Raw genomic sequence first — 16,228 nt, 5'->3', positions numbered from 1 at the left:
TTACTGAAATAATCATTGTAATAGCTTAAAATTGGACATAATTCATATGTTATAGCTTAATTAATTAATAACGTAAGTATTGGGGTGTCGGTGGCCGCAACGGTTTAGGCGTTGACACGGCGCTCGTCGCTGTAAGGTAAAGGACCCGGGTTCGAATCCAGCGGCCCTGAATTCGAACCCGATATACTTATAAATGGACTTTTTTTCAAAAACACCGGCACCCCGAGGGTTGATGTGACCTCTGATGTTTCCAACCCTCGTAAAAAAATGTAAGTATGAGAAGAAATACTAAATTAAAACATTCTACGTCTATATTTTTGTTAACAAAGTTTACTAACGTGGTTTAGGGGCTTTTTTTAATTCTTCTATAAATTTAAACAACAACCGTATATAGACTTACAAATTACTTGATTCCTCTTGATGATAAACATATGCAGAGTGGTTCATTTTTCGACGCACTACGGTATTCTGTAAAATACGCTTTTACAAAGTTCGTTTCCTCGTCTTGAAGCCGTTATCAAAGTGACCCTATAACCAGACGGAAAAAGACCTAGAATGAGGCCTGAGGAATAAATGGTTAAGTTAGTCTAAATTAACATTAGTATTAAGCGTTTTTAGGAAACGTGGAAACCCTACCATACGAAAAATGTGCCGATTTAAAACTGCTAAACGATTTATTTGCGTGAGTGTCGAATTATGCATAGGTGTGGATGTGACGGAACATCAAGTACTTCCAGGTCCACCAAATTAGTATAGGTACGTTGTATGATGAGAGGGACGGGTCATTGGCATTTCGTTGGTACTATACTTCCGAAGTGTAGTGGCCTGTCCCGAATAAATGTATTTATTAGCATGAGTGGTGATGCGTGAAAGGACGTGTCGAGGAATATCGAGTACTCCACAGGCCCATCAACCAATTTGGGATAATTTAATGAGTGGACTTTTTAAATACAGTTTGAATGTATTTATTAGTGTGAAAGAAAGGAGGCCGCAAGATCACGATAATCTTCCGACCTCCAATTTAGTTGTAGTGTAGGTTAGTAAATTATTATGTATGTGAATTACGAAATGTATTTTAATTTATCACGTTGCAGTCGGGTAGGTAAATACATAAACACTTGCACTATTTCGGTTTCGAACCCAAATTAAAAAACATTTAATAAATTCATTCAAAATTTCCTTTTTTTTATTTTCCCTTCTTACCAATCCGTCAGCCACGGTTTTTTCCTTTCCTCCATCAATTTCTTCATCTTTGAAAAAAGTAATTAAAAAAGAAATTACACCACTAATAAATGGAGTACGTTTTCTGAAATTTGCTGGTCTTTAGGTTTGGAAATAGTAGTTTAGAATCACCAAGTAAGTTTTTCAACTTTGAAAAAAAAAAAATTTTCAACGTTCTTGCTACTAAAATCCTTATTTCAAGGAGTTTACAAGTTTAGTATTGATCTCATCTAATTGGAAATTTAACGTAGTTTTCAATGGTACCAACGGATTTGTCCAAAACATTTTAGTTTTGGAATTATTTAGTTTATTTGAAGCAATGTCGTGAAATCTTAAAAAATCAGGAAAAGTGGAATAACTCCTAAACTGCTGAGCTACTGGCAAACTACTGGCAACCCTATGTGTGGGAGGGTAACAACAAACAAGATAACGAATCTCCTATTAGGTGAATCGGAATGCAACGTTTAGTTTGGGCATAAGAAGACTTAGAAAAGAATAGTTATTCAGATATCGTGAGATGCGGTCGGGTCACTATATCTGAATAACTATCGATTAACGGTCACTAATCTCTACACATTAGAAAAGAATACACATAGCATAGCTAAGAAGACAAATGTGCGAAGGGTATATACCTGAGTCACCGGCGATGACCCTAGTATTTAGCCGAAAATTTTTTTAAAACTGCTACTTCATCCGCTGGACTCACTAAATTTTCCAGCACAAAATCAGCTGTTTCTAGCTCGGATCTGGAGAAAAAAGATCTATTTGAGTACCTTTTTTTCGGCCTAAGCAAACTATTCTCATGACCAGTAAGTTCAGTAGCAATTTGTTTTCATTGTCAACTAATTAAGAAAATAAACAGTATTAATTATCTTTAATTTACCTATGTAAATTGGTTTAATAATTTTGAACACTGTTGTTTTTGAAAAACAACAGTACGAGTTAAACTGATTAGGAAAACAAACAATTAAACGTGTATATTGCATTTTAATCACTTTTCAAAGACTACATTTAACTCGTGGCGCTATTTACAGTGCAGTTGTTGGAATGGCTCGAGATATGGCAACGCTGTAGATGTGGATTCCATGAGGTAGAACCCAAACAGGGAATGTCAGTCAGTAACGCAAGTCAGTCAGTCAGTATGTAATAGCTGCTGGCTTTACGACAGTCTCGTTTCACCCTGTAACGCGAATCGCCGAGGTTTTACCGCGAATTTTGTGATTGAAATTATTTCTCCTCAGGTGAGTTAAACGTTGTCACGTTTATATTATATTTTAACGACTGTCATATATTTTGCTCATAAAAAAGCCGTTTTTGATAATTCTCCCGATAGAAAATAAAACAAAAATGGCAAACTGTATAAAAATAGTTTCGAGTTTTGCCAAGAGAAACAAGAAATTGCCTTGCGCGGATTAAATTTAATCCCGTTGTTTAAGTTTAAGTCTTCCCCACCTACTTATCGTACAGTTTATTGCATACCAACAAATCGAGAAATTGTACCGCTTTGTCATATTAAAATTTTAATGGCTTTAATTCATTTGTTCCCACGATTGATTTTACTGAAAATATATATTTCCAAAATTGTTGCTATAAAATTTAATTAAAAGAATAAAAAAAGACGTTTGAAAAGATGAAGGAAATCTTTTTAGAGTATTTCAAAATAGAAACTTTAGTTAATACATTAAATTTACTGTTTAGTTCAAATTTTCAATTCAGAAAGTACTGTCTAGAAAGATTTTCCATGCAATGGTCCTTGATGGCTGGAACTTTTAAGACTATTATTTAGAAACCTGATGAATAAAATCAGGAAAAAACGGATAAAATTATTATTTGTCTCATGAGTATGAGGTGGTTGTTTATTGTGTCTGACTACCTCCCTACACGTGTGTTTATGTATTTTGTGTGTATGTGTTGTGTGAGTCTTCCTCTATTTTGCCAGATGTATATCATCATGTAACCTTTCTCAAATATATACGTAATGATCCGTCAGTTTTATGTTAATATATAAACACAGCATAAAAGGATAGCTTAATGTAACATTCGTACGATTTGCTATTGCATTTATTGTTGAATATAAACCATCATTTAAACAAACAAACTTTAAAAAATCAATAAACAATATCAATAATATCAGTTAAAGTCACGATCTTTTCATATTATTATTTTTGTTGAATATTTTCATACATCTTAAGACACAATAATACCTTCTCAATATATTTTAAATTATCAAAATATATTTGTAAACTACTTTTTATAACATTTTTTATATCCATCTAATGCTCACTTGACTGTACAGTTTTTGGTTTAACTTGTGTAAATTGTAAATAAATAAATATTCGACTAGATTATTTTATTTCGCACGATTTATCAAGCTAACTCGACCCCAAAAATCAGCTTTGTCCCGTCATATCTGATTGATTTAATCAACAAGAATGATAAGTATAATTAAAGAAATACGAAGAAATGTGCCAATTGATGTGTACCTGGTTAAATTAAGAAATAAAAACCATCGGATTTCCACCCATTTGATTATTAGCTGAATGGTTTCACAAACAAAATGTACTTAAAGCACGCACTCGCACTGGTACTTACAAAGTCGAGAGATAATTTGATATTTCGATAAATAGAAGAGAAAGAAAAACAGAAAATCAAAGAAAGTTCACATTTTTCAAGTAAATAGGTTCACATTTTTATTGTAAATAGGGCTGTGAATAGTGATTAAACAAGGGATTTGGAATGATTCTAAAAAATACATACATATTTTAACATTCCTTAAGGATAGGGTAAAGTGAAAATTAATAGAATTGTGCTCTTTTTAAATGAAAAATAAATCGGTAATTTGGTCGAACAAACACAGGAATTAGAACATTAAGCAAGACAAACTATATAAAGATGTACTTCAACACAATTTTCTTAAAACACAACAAAAAAGAACAACACGAAAAATAAAAAAAAATACAAATACACTGCACCAAACAGAACAACATACTTGTGAACCTAACAGAGATAGATAGATAGATAGGTAGAGAGAGAGAGAGAGAGAAAGAGAGAGAGAGAGAGAGAGAGAGTGAGAGAGATAGAGAGAGAGTGTGTGAGAGAGAGAAAGACAGAGGGAGAGAGAGTGAGGGTGAAAGGGGGGGAGAGAGAGAGATAGAGGGGGGAAGAGAGAGAGACAGTGTGAGAAAGAGAAAAAAAGAGTGAGAGAGAGAGGGAGGGAGAAAGGGAGGGAGAGAGAGGGAGGGGGAAAGATAGATAGAGAGGTAGAGATAGAGAGAGAGTGTGAGAGAGAGAAAGAAAGAGGGAGAGAGAGTGAGGGTGAAAGGGGGGGGAGAGAGAGAGGAAGAGAGAGAGAGAGTGTGAGAAAGAGAAAAAAAGAGTGAGAGAGAGAGGGAGGGAGAAAGGGAAGGAGAGAGAGGGAGGGAGAAAGGGAAGGAGAGAGAGGGAGGGGGAAAGATAGATAGAGAGGTAGAGATAGATATTGGGTTGTCCGGAAAATAATGCAGGATTTTGGTATTAAACAAAAAAAAAGAAACTAGTTACTTTAAAGCAATGTTCTTTAATCAAAATAANCATACAAATGAGTAATCCTGTAAACGTAAACAGAATATTTTATATAGATTTTTTTTAATGAAAACTTAAAATCCTGCATTATTTTCCGGACAACCCAATAGATAGATAGATAGAGAGAGAGAGAGAGCGCTTACTTGAACTTGTGAAAAGTTACAGCGAGATTTTTGAGAAGTGGGAAAAAGTTTTTTAAAAAAACAAACATTCATTTAGCCAGGAGAATTCACAAAATGGAATTTGAGGACCCATGTAAGTTTATAAATAAATGATTATGTACATTTACTTACCAGAAATTACAGGAATATCCCCGCACTTATTGGCGTATCACAAATGTCATAAAAATCATAGCTCAGTCTTTAAGGTATTATTATTAAGGAATAGTATTATTAAAGTCGTAGGCTCCTATTTCTCATCATGGGGCATCCTGCTGGCAGTACAACTGCTGAAGAAGCGTATCCTTAAAGACTTCACCTCAATGGCAATGGTTATCTCGTGGAGGAGCTCAATCCTGGTTCATCTTGGGCACGAGGTGAAAAACCTCATAAACTTATCTTGGATTTGTAATGTCGAGGTTAGTCCGGCAGTGATGCTTCAAGTGCACGCGTAGATGCATGGACTTAACAATGCTGATGTAGAGGGGCTTTTTGTTAAAAGCACTCATCATGGGGTCCGTAGTAGAAGAAACAGCAGCCTGGTAGCAGTTTTTTCGCGGTCTCTTCTAACTGCCACATGCCTGGTGAATGCCAGACTATAATCCATTGTTATGCCCAGATATTTTACATAGCCTGAACAGAGAATGCTACTACATGCAATTAATAGTTAATAGATAATTGGTGAGGAGGGTGGCTTCTTTTTCGTCTGAGTTAATTTAAGTTTCCATCTTTAACAAATTTTTCCAATTTCGGTGCTGAGCCTTTTTTGTTATTGGTCATCAGCGTAGAGAGCCAACTTGACAACTTCCAAAATTCTCATCACCTACAAAAATACATACAACACGGCACAACATTATTCAAAACACGAATGAAACTAAACAACACATTTTTTTTTTTAAAGCGACATCAAATTAAGTACATTTAATCTTTACATATAAGTTACAAGAACTTCCGGAAGGAAACGCTGGGCATAGTTCGACATACACCACGCAAAAACTGTAACTAAGAATACGCACAATTATCGAACAAAATACAGACAATTACAAAAGGAAACTACTTTAATTTTAACGGACCAAAAGACGTACAGAGAAATACTTCCTGGAAATTAAAATCTTGAACGTATATTATTATATATACAATGATGAAAAATTAAACTGCGTAGTAGTTCACTTCACAGAAAACAGTAAGGAGCCCTCAATATACAAACCACTACACAACATACAAAACGGGGGCAAAATGAACATATGTACTAAAGTGTAGAAATGTGTAGAGATTAGTCTCACGATATCTGAATAAATATGTACTAAATTAACAATAGTGAACATACATCATTTACGCCATGCAAAAACTGTACCGATCCATAAAAAAGGGCCGAAAATCGAAAGGCAGACCGGAACAATCACAAAAAGTCCCCAAAAACACCGAAAAACAAAGATATGCCGACACACAACATCCCTCTCGACCTTATGGAAGTAAATTTGACTTCACAAAAAACATCGAGACCCAACAATGAAGATGGCGAAATGCATCTGACATACCAACCCGGCACATTGGATTTAACAGTTGAGTTAAATTTAATTGTTAAGTGCTGATTTTAAACACATAGAATTACGTGATCGAACGAATACACTATCTAAACATCCGTAAACAAATACAATAATCTTAATTTGTTAAAAGGAGATCCTTGCACGTATGTTACTCAATGCTATGCTACCAATTTGCATAACTAGCACACGCGTTATTATACATAAAGTAACCAAAATAATTGGTTTGGCTTCGATTCCTACCACCTCGGAAACCGAATCTTTCACATTCTATCCTAAGAGCATTTCGTGAATTTCCATTATTCCACAATCAATAATTGATTACCAGATTCCAAAAATCCAACGTTTCATCTCTACCACCTTAAAATATACCACATCCTCCAGTATCTCACTCTTTAAACTTATTATTGCTTAACAGCATAAAAATGAATTCCTAACAATTCAATTAGTTTGTAAGGTTGCAGTTTTACTTTTAAACCCAAATATTTAAGTTGATGAACTACTTTCAAACGTTTCCCTATCATTTAGATGTTTAACTCCTTAAGTTTCCGCCTCTTTTTTGACTGGAATTACTTTATTTTTTCTAGGTTAAAAGAATTTTTTTTAATAAATAAAAATAAGTTCTGCATTATTTTTAAATCCCTATCAAATCCACCTGCAGTTTTTTATATGTATATTTTGTTAATTCTCAAATGCCTAATTACTTCTACTTTTAGTACAACAAGGTCTAAAATGTATAATAAATTTTAATTTGACTATGTAAAGATAAATCATATTGCAGTCTTCCAAACATTGACCTTGTGTCTAACATTGATATATTTTTTGATAAATTTAAATAAAACAACCTTTATTAAAAACTTATATCATACAGTTTGGTTTATTAATTAGCTTATTCATACTATATCTTAATCTCAAATTGTTTAATAAACATTTAAGGGCATTCAAGAGTATCCAGTCAATGAAATATAACAATTTGTGAACAACTACCACACCTTATCTTATTTACAACGATTCTCGTTAATACACTCAAAGAAAAAAAACACAAACAGTAGGCATATTTTATTGTTTATCTGAAAATACAATAAATTCCTTCTTATAATATAATTAAAAGGTTATTGACTGATTTTTCCCATATAATATTTCAGCCCTCTCCCCAATATTACAGTCAATCTGCCGACTTCTTATGAGAAGAATGTTTTGTCTGGTGTACAATGGTTTTGAATTTTCTCGGTATATGTGTCAATAAAGATTATTTTATTAATTCTAATTATCTTTTCTTTACTGGTTCCTATTCATCTATGGGCATTGGTTAATTTATTGTAGAATGCCAATTATTATATTTTATCCTAAAATGTCAATACTTAGCCTTATACACAAAATCTACCTAAAAGCTGTTGTTTAATTTGTTAATTAATAATAATTAACCTGTATCAATAAATATGATTGCAATGTTTATTTAAATTATAAAAATAACAATAGTAACAAAGTCATTGTTCTGTGTAATTTATTTCAAAAGAATAGTTGGCATAATTCATTGGTATATCATCTATATTCTTTGAATAATTTATAATAATCAACATTGTTAAATTGCTGTTTTAATTTATAACAATAGATTAATACAGTATAATAGCATTAGTTTATCTGTTATTTGATAATAATCTAAACCCATCATATTTAGTGGTCTATTGACCAAATTACTTCTTTCAATTAATTTTCTTTTTATGTAAGGATTCTGGTTGAAATGAAAAAGTATTTAGCCGAAGATCGTAGGTTCGAATCCCGCACGTGACGCTGACTTTTTTACCTCGACCAATACCTTTCATAAATAATAATAAATTCACTAATTTCGTGGTCCGCTTGACCAATTAATATATTACAATTAATTAAGGTTTTAGTTGAGATAAAAAAGTCAATGGCACGAGCAGGATTCGAACCCACGATCTTCGGCTTGATACGCCGCTGCTCTACCACTTGAGTGGATCAAGGTCACGATAGCTCAAGTGGTTAGAGCAGCGGCGTATCAATCCGAAGATCGTGGGTTCGAATCCCGCTCATGCCATTGACTTTTTTTATCTCAACTAAAAACCTTAATTAATTGTAATAAATAATAATTAATTGAAAAATGTTAATTGGTCAGTCTGACCACGAACTGTAATGGAGTTAATAAAAATATAGAATCAGTTGATCAGTGTTAATTAATAACGAAATAATGCACATTAACAACCTTATATATGTGCAAATAAATAGACTGTGCTTTGAATAAATTTAAGGAAATTGAGCTTGCTGTTTTATGAGGCTAAAATGGCCAAGATACATAAATGTAATTATGTATATTCAGTATGGCAAATTTCCCCTTTGCCTTCACACAGGAATTTAATGTAAATCAATTTACCATCATTTGATAGCAGAGTAAATGAATCCCCCCCCATTTTTTTAAATTTCAAATACACTCTTAACAAAAATTCACATATAAACGCAAACAATTTTTATTTAATTTGTAAAAATCATCTTTGACATAATTAATTCTAGCCTATATAATGTTTTATCAGCATTAAAAAAATATTCTTGCTGTTGTTAGTAACTATTTTTGGCTTAAATCACATTTTTATGAAGCAAAAATTGAATCACTTACATTATTCAAAAACGTTGAATACAAATTCAAATTCTCATAATACATTTTTCCAATTTTTATCCTATAAGATTTCTGGAGAATAATTTTAGTTGATAGATTTGTACAGGTAAAAATTTTCAAATATAATTTAGAATAGAGTCCATTTATGTTTAGAGGTCATAATTGACCATATTAATTATTCTTTTTCTGTTTTTGGTTGAGATGAAAAATTAGTGTCATGAGAGGGATGCGAACCCACGACCTTCGGTTCAATACGCCATTGCTCTAACTACTTGAGCTATCGTGACATGAAATCACGATAGCTCAAGTGGTTAGAGCACCAGTGTATTGAACCGAAGGATGTGGGTTTGAATACCTCTCGAGACACTAACTTTTTCATTTCAATCCAAAATCTTACATAAAAAGATTAATTATTTGAAATAATCTAAAAATCTAAAACAGTACATAAAGGGACATAGGCAGTTCAGTTATGTTATAAATGACAATACATAACATCATTAATAAATGTGTTTGTAAAAAAAATCTTCAATAAATACATTATAAAATGTTTAACAAAGCATGTTTCTGTTTCAGGAGAAGGAGTAGGGACGAAAAACTGGAGATCGAATCAACATGGGGCTATTCAAGTGGCCTATCGAGGTAATGATGCAAAACAAAAATATTGATATTGAAAAAAACATACGTTTAATATAACAAACATTGTATATTTGACACTTGTTAGAATTCTTAAAATAATGTAGAATTCATAATGGTATTAAAAATCAGCCAAATTCCAAAACACCCACAACCACTATGAGCATAAAATTCACCCTTAGTTTCTGTGATCAACCCAATTACATTTTTGCTAAGGGATACAATGACGTTTTATGTTAATGCTTGTCATTCTTTGGTTGTTTCGAATATTTAATAGATCGACCACAAGACAAATTTGCATGCTTTTGGATTAATAAAGCTTTTTAATAATATTACAACTTTTCTTTATCTCTCTTATCTCACAGGCATTCATGAATAATTCAAGGAGATTGCATTGTTCAGTCTTTAAAAAGCTTGTTCTAACAACCAAGGGAGTAATCGGTTATTAGTTTTCTGCCGTATCACTTTATCTATTGCCAACTGTAGATATTATTGTATCATTTGATTAATTATAAAATAACTATAAATAAAGATACACATACGTCCTGTAGTTTAAAAAACTTTTTTTTAAATTCAATCATCATTATTAAAGAATTGTTTTATTACATTTAAAACATAGAAAACGGAAAATAGTCACAAATATTTGACATAAAAAGAACAAGCCATTAGTCATAATGACATTTCTTTATTTATATTTTTTTTAACTTGATAGTTTATTTCATGATAATTGCATAACTGAGTAGTATGTATGTGGTTGCATCAAACTTTTCGGTGATGGTTTTTATATTAACTTGGTGGAAGTCTAATAAATTGGTAAATGTAATCTAACAGCATAATTGGTGGCATCGGTGGCCACAACAGTTTAAGCATTGGCCCAGTGCTCATCACTGTAAGATAAAGGTCCCGGGTTCGAATCCAGCAAACCGACATATTGACAGGGCCTTTTTTTTTTCAAAACCACCAGCACCCTGAGGGTCGATGCTGTTGTGAACCCTCATTAAACAAAAATTTAATAATTAATAATAATAAAATTTCAATAAATATAATTATTTATGTGTGTAAATGTAGTATGTATAAATATTTTATAACAGAATTTTTTAAAATTTCAATAAGCAAACACATTCAAAATTGACATTCCATATTACTCAGCAATAATGGTTAAAAGAAAAATATAACCCAAAACGATTTTAATCGTAAATAATGAAACTTGTATATATTTTTTTATACAAAAATTTTGCATTTAAAAAAAAAAAATCGGTGGAAAAACTTCATGTCATTGTAATTACATAAGTTTCCCAGGTAATCTTTTACTTGACAATGAACATTACACTGAAAATGCATTATTTACAATAATTGCCAAATGAGCAGGGAACCATTTTTTATGTACAAACTAGTGAAATGGTATTTTGTACACAAAGGGCTTTAAAACAAAAAAACTTTTTTGTTTGCAAAGTTTCTTTTAATCCAAGCATTTAGCATATACTGCACTCTTGGTTTGTTGGACTCGTAGTACTACCAGGAGCCTAAAATTTAAATTAGTAAAGAATTTTGTTTAATAATATAACTTTTCATAAACGTTCCTATGACTGGCAATTTATTCGCGTAAATTTATGTTGTTTAAGTTTGTTTTGTTAAATGATTAATATCTATCGGAAAAATTCAACAAAAATAAAATTAAATTAATACTGTTTAGTCAGTCCTCAGTGTCTTAAGATGATTTAACTAATTGTCTTTAGTAATCAACTCAGTATTTATATTGAAATACTAATAATAACCAAATCAAAGTGATAATTTTATATATCAGTATAGATCAAAATACCCAGTGCGACTATCAACTGGCCTTTATGATGATTTCTTAACAAACAACAGATGATTTAATAAAGACTCAGAATTAAAAAATGAATAAACTGTCTGAAAATAAAAAATCATCAACATTTGTTACTTCGTCAGAGTGGTCAGCTTGACTCATAGACCCTGCGGCGTTGGGTTCAATCCCCACCATTGCCCTTGGCCTTTTTTTTCTGGTATCCTTCCAACTATTCTTTCACCTACTTAGAACAATTTTTCTGGCAAATATTACATAATATGCAAGGACATAAAACCATTAAAAAATAAATATTTTTTAAGAAAAATTGAAAACCAATCAAAAAATTGTAAATTTTTTTCCATTGAGACTACCTTTTGCTAAAATTATAAAAAATATTGAGAAAAAATTTATTATAAAATGCACTCACTCTCAATAATTATTATGCTTAATGTCTCCCTGCAGCAGAAATTTGTGGATCACCTTGTTTTTAAAAATGTATCGGTGTAATAATTAGTTTTAACTTTTTTTTTTAATCTTCTAGTTTTTATTTACAAACCACACCTGGCACATCATTTTGAGTACACCAACAAATTCCTATTTTCTTAGTGAAATAATATCATGCATGGTCCAATCACCTTTAAACAACAAATAAATTGTAAATAGTTTTAAACTAATACAAAATGAAAATAAAAAAAATAGATAAACAATCGAATACTCCCTTTCAAGAGGTCCAATGTGAGAACAATGGAGTGCCCTTGGAAAAAGATGGGTGCTGGTGATGATGATGATGATGATTGTGGCACTGTGGTGTTTAAAATGCACTGGTTTGGGCCGATGGTGCTGCCTTGTTAGTGGCTAGGGGGGAGGGAACAAGTCCGTTGCCACCTATGAGACTATCTACAACTGAAGATCGAGGCAAGCCACGGGATGGTGATACTACAGCCCAGCTGACCCACCCTGATGACGACGAGACAACCCTAAGGCAGTTGCTTATGAGGTAAATGTATTATCATTATTATTATTGTTGTGTTAATAAATTGGGAGAATCATGATATATGAAAATATAGATAATTCTGTTCTTTTTCTTTCTTTTTTCTTTTGTAAAATTGTGCTTTGAACACCTTGTCCTTCCCCCCTCTGATCCATCTCATTTGTATTACACTTGCATTTTGCTCTATTCACAACATGTCAATAGTTTGTAATCTCATAATCACATTGAGCTATAAGCTTGCATGAGATGCTGATTTATATATATATTTATAATTATCTATAATAAATATATATATATAATATTTATTATAATACTACACCATGCGACAAGTGTTCTAAAACCACAATGATTTAATAGCTTCACTGCATTTGGTAGCATTTTATGGTCTGAATTTTCTTCTGATGTCAGAGCTCAACAAATAACCTTTCAAGATTGGAAAATTTTTACTGATGTTGTAAGTTTAAAAATGTTATATGCAATATCGATATAGATTTTGCGTTATACTTTGATTAATTCTTAGTATTACAATACTGATCACTAGGGAGCAGAGCGGATTTTTATGTATTAAAAAATTCAAAATATGAACATAAATATGTCTTTATATTTGACAAAATATGTATTTATTGTTTGGTAAAATGTGTAATATAAAATGAAAAATATTTAAAAATCAATAACAAAATAAAGTTGGTCTAATTAAAAGAACAATTTTTAAATAAGCAAAACAAAATTGAAACTAATTGTAAAATTATTGGGAATGACGACATTTCAACTTTTCAAAATTCAAACAGCGACGATCAGGTCTTAAAATGGATTTGTATCTGCTAAAGGAGCGTTCCATATCTACCAATGTTATTGAACTTAAAATTTCATTTAGATTTAAATTCATTTCTGGTCCTGATGTTTCTACATGTACAAGAGATGTAACATTGTAAAATATGTACTTAAAAAAATATAAATTGGAGGAAACAGTTTTTAAAAAATAATTTGCCCTAAAATATGCAACAACATGTTTTAAATTGCTTCAAAATGTCATAAAACATCATAGCATGTTGTAATATGTCAATATTTGCCTTTTAAAAATATATAAGCCCATAAAAATCCTCTCCCTAATGATCATGAACATCAATATCTCTTTTTTTTGTGTGTGCATTAAAACTAAATTTGTAATAATTACTTTCCCCTATTTCAATTTTTAAATACAGTACAGTTTTTAGTCCAAATAATTTTTTGTGTATGTATCAGTATAAATTGTGATTAATTTTTAAAAAAATCCCAACTTTAAAATAACGTGGAATGCCTTACCTTATTAATTAATTTCAATTCTTAAGCTTACAATAAAATTGTTATTTAAATTGTATCATAGATCATCTTCCTTGTTGTTAGTCTGGAGTCATAGTTATTTTGGTCCTATACTTTTTCCAATAAGATGCTATGCACACATTACCCTATTTCCCTTAAGAAAACAAAACGGAAAGCTAACTTCTGACCAACCCCCTTTCCATTATCACCCTTTCTCAAAGAGCATACATAAATGGACGGACACGGAACAGGAAAACTTCCATCGGAGTTGGCATGGAGTCAAAATTCAACTGTCTTCAGAATTCAGATTCAGACTAACAGCAGCTAGTTTCAGAGGGAAGATCAGTTTTGATCGAATGGATTATAAACGTTCAACAATTTATCATAAATTTTTTTTTTTACCAAATTAATTTTTTATCTTCATAAAGTAAGACTTTGTTGATGAATAATATACTATTGGTTAAAAATAACGTTAACATGTAATGTTTAAATATAGCAACTATTTAGCACAATATTGCTTACATGCCAAATTTAAAACACACTTCACTTAAACAATTTTACTTTTTTTTCAGACTAGTACAGTTTCTGATTAGCTTATTTTCATTGGCACAGTTTGACAAGCCTGTTGTATTTTATTTTCTTGTCCATACACAACATTTACATTCTTCATGTGTGTTGATCTGTTTTAAAAACTATTGAACACATTTTTCATTATTATCCTGCGACAACAGCCTCCTTACCAATTTATTTATTTATTTTGTTGCCTTAAAATAAACGTGGAATTAAGATTACTTATGTCGATTTATGTCCTTGTTTCAAGCCGATGGTCTACAACACTTTTTATACTGCTGCACCAAGCTCAATGCAACACCAAGTGCCACAGGCTGGTCAACGTCCCCGGTAAACTTATGGACAGACCGTCACAATAGGTGTGCTCTCTCACAATCTAATTCACCTCTACAGGTGCTTATTAACAAAGAATTGCCCTTTATATTTAATAATACCTGCTCTTTTCATTTCTAATCAATGATCTGCACACCACACACTCATGAGAAAAAGCGTCTCACGATAAATGTATTATCATTGCATGTACCTGTTTAGAAATTCAAAATATATCATACATGAAATAGGATGAGTCAAATTAGCAAAAATCACATTAAAAAAATGTCAAATATGTAATTGGTTGAGGTATTAATAAGCACATAAATTGAGCCTTTTAGTTTGTGTTTTTTAATGATAGATTAGCAGGAGGGCTGTTTTTTTTTTTTGTTTTTTTTTTAACTAAATTGCCCAAGGACATTATTCCTCTTTTTATTTTAAGTTTATTTTAAAAAAATTTACTGACAAAATATAGCTATCACCATTAAAAAATACAAGTCTCTAGCTTTTTAATCCAAATCTAATACATATTTATATTGTGCATATTTTTGATAGTTTCATTACTGTGCTATCATTTATTGTTGTTTGCTGTTAGATAGTGTTTAATTTTCATTGCACTGCTTCAAAATTTTTTACAAGCTTTATTTCAGTGCTGTCAAAATGGCTGAAACTATAAAAATTTAAACGTGTTTGCTTTATTTAAGTTGTTTAACCTTCGCCTATTGCAAGTTTTTGGTTATTTTAGACCTAGCCATCTATATAAACAATGCTGAATTAATATTTAATCTTGATCAACTTGATCTTGATGCACTGCCTTGCTGTAATGATTTTATGTGGGGAAAAAACCACCATTTCGATTACACTTTGTTATATATGTTGATGTCTGACACGACAAACCATTTTTAAAAAAATTTCAGTTCTGCAAACAAAAAATTATCCCAAATCACCTTTTATTCAGCTATAATAAAACATTCATTACATTTTGTTGAATCTAATGTAATACAACTAAATAATTTAATACATAATTAGAAATATCATTTTTCACCATATATCCAAGACTTTGGTTATTAACTATAACAAAATAACTGAAACAGCCCATTGGATTTTAAAAAAAAAAGAAAAAAACTTTGTCCCAAACCCTGCCTCATTTCCCACTCTCACGCATGCTTGCAATTCTTTTCTTGTTGAGTTATTGCACATTATTTATCATCAGCTAATGCAACTCCACTTCACATCTATTTTCCAGTGTCACTTTTAGTTGATCATTACCCAGAAACAAATTAACCATCAGTACGAATCCTGTTCCATTAATAATCAACTGTTTGTCTCTCATCATGATTTCTCCCGTTTCAAGGTAAATCTGCCACAAGCACATTGTTAAGATGATATTTATTATGTTGTGATCAATTTTAAAAAGAAGTTTACGAACCTAAATGTCTTATCTAGCAAATTTTAATTTAACTTGAAAATACTTTCTCTCAGCTCTATTTTTAGTGACTGCTG

At 31.4% G+C, this 16,228-nt stretch overlaps 1 protein-coding gene across 24 annotated transcripts in view; it reads left to right on the top strand.

Moving 5' to 3' along the window:
* Positions 1-16,228, top strand: part of LOC106662128 (glucose transporter type 1) — a 115,993-nt gene that overhangs the window by 78,536 nt on the left and 21,229 nt on the right. For 8 of the 24 annotated variants that reach the window (XR_002909827.1, XR_002909828.1, XM_024224771.1 and 5 more), the window contains exons 1-3: positions 2,299-2,462; positions 9,690-9,755; positions 12,283-12,553. Coding sequence is in view for 18 of the 24 variants with exons in the window: in XM_024224771.1 (XP_024080539.1) it covers positions 12,444-12,553 (110 nt within the window). In the remaining 6 variants the exon portion in view is untranslated. The other 16 variants (XR_002909829.1, XR_002909830.1, XM_024224773.1 and 13 more) reach the window with 12 other exon arrangements.

The sequence above is a fragment of the Cimex lectularius genome, unplaced genomic scaffold (genome assembly GCF_000648675.2).
Source record: "Cimex lectularius strain Harlan isolate CLEC.00 unplaced genomic scaffold, Clec_2.1 scaffold22, whole genome shotgun sequence".
Taxonomy (NCBI): domain Eukaryota; kingdom Metazoa; phylum Arthropoda; class Insecta; order Hemiptera; family Cimicidae; genus Cimex; species Cimex lectularius.
Note: the sequence above shows the minus strand (reverse complement) of the source record. Positions and strands in the feature narration are given on the sequence as shown.